The 984-nt window shown below is 36.4% G+C and overlaps 1 protein-coding gene across 1 annotated transcript; it reads left to right on the top strand.

Moving 5' to 3' along the window:
• Window positions 1-274: 274 nt before the first annotated feature.
• LOC118616139 (small nuclear ribonucleoprotein F-like) lies at window positions 275-663 on the top strand. The gene has a single exon (XM_036241546.1). The coding sequence runs from the start codon at window positions 350-352 to the stop codon at window positions 608-610; it is 261 nt and encodes an 86-aa protein (XP_036097439.1). The 5' UTR covers window positions 275-349; the 3' UTR covers window positions 611-663.
• Window positions 664-984: the final 321 nt, after the last annotated feature.

The raw sequence follows: 984 nt of genomic DNA, 5'->3' as shown, positions 1-984 counted from the left end.
GAATCTCAGTAACCTGGGGGGCAACATTAAGTAGGCTAATATATATGTAATAGGAGAGGAGAAAAGGGAGAAAACATATTTTTTATGAAATAATGGTTAAAACATTTTAAAATTTGATAAAAACTATAAATGCCATAGATCCAAGAATTACAGTGAAGCCCAACAGAATGTAAGAAAACCGCACCAAGGTACAGCACAGTCAAATTGCTAAAATTTAGTGATAAAGAGAAAAATTTAAAAATAGCCTGAGACTCTGCCGTCCAGGCTTTGCTGTGGGTGCTCCAGTCACGAGGGGCGGACAACTGCTGGGTCGGCAGCGAGTAGCCTGCAGCATTTGCTCGTCGTCGTGATGAGTGTGCCCCTCAATCCCAAACCTTTCCTCAATGGATTAACAGGGAAGCCAGTAATGGTGAAACTTACGTGGGGAATGGAGTACAAAGGCTACCTGGTATCTGTAGATGGCTCTATGAACATGCAGCTTGCAAACACAGAAGAATACATAGATGGAGCCTTGTCTGGACACCTGGATGAAGTTTTAATAAGGTGTAATAATGTCCTTTATATCAGGGGTGTTGAAGAAGAGGAAGAAGACGGAGAAATGGGAGAATAGCATCTTTTGTGGGAAATTTTTTAAAATATATATTTCTAGACAATAAAAATTTGTTTTTTCAATAAATAAATAAATAAATATAGCCTGAGAAATATATTTTGTAGAGGAACAAAAATAAGAAATACTATAGACTTATGATCAAACTATGCAAGCCAGAAGACAATAGAATGGCATTTTTAATGTGCTGAAGAAAAGAAAAGATCAACCTAGAATTCTACATCCAGTGGAATACCATTTTAAGATGAAGGCAAAAATAAAGACTTTATGAGGATTCATAAAGACTCAGAGGATTCATCACCAGAAGATCTGCTTATAAGAAATGTTAAAGGCAATTCTTCAGGCAGAAGGAAAATACTTAGATCTACTAAAAAAAT

This window comes from Molossus molossus, unplaced genomic scaffold (genome assembly GCF_014108415.1).
Source record: "Molossus molossus isolate mMolMol1 unplaced genomic scaffold, mMolMol1.p scaffold_m16_p_1, whole genome shotgun sequence".
Classification (NCBI taxonomy): Eukaryota; Metazoa; Chordata; class Mammalia; order Chiroptera; family Molossidae; genus Molossus; species Molossus molossus.
The sequence above is the reverse complement of the archived record's forward strand: the minus strand, read 5'-3'. Positions and strand labels throughout refer to the sequence as shown.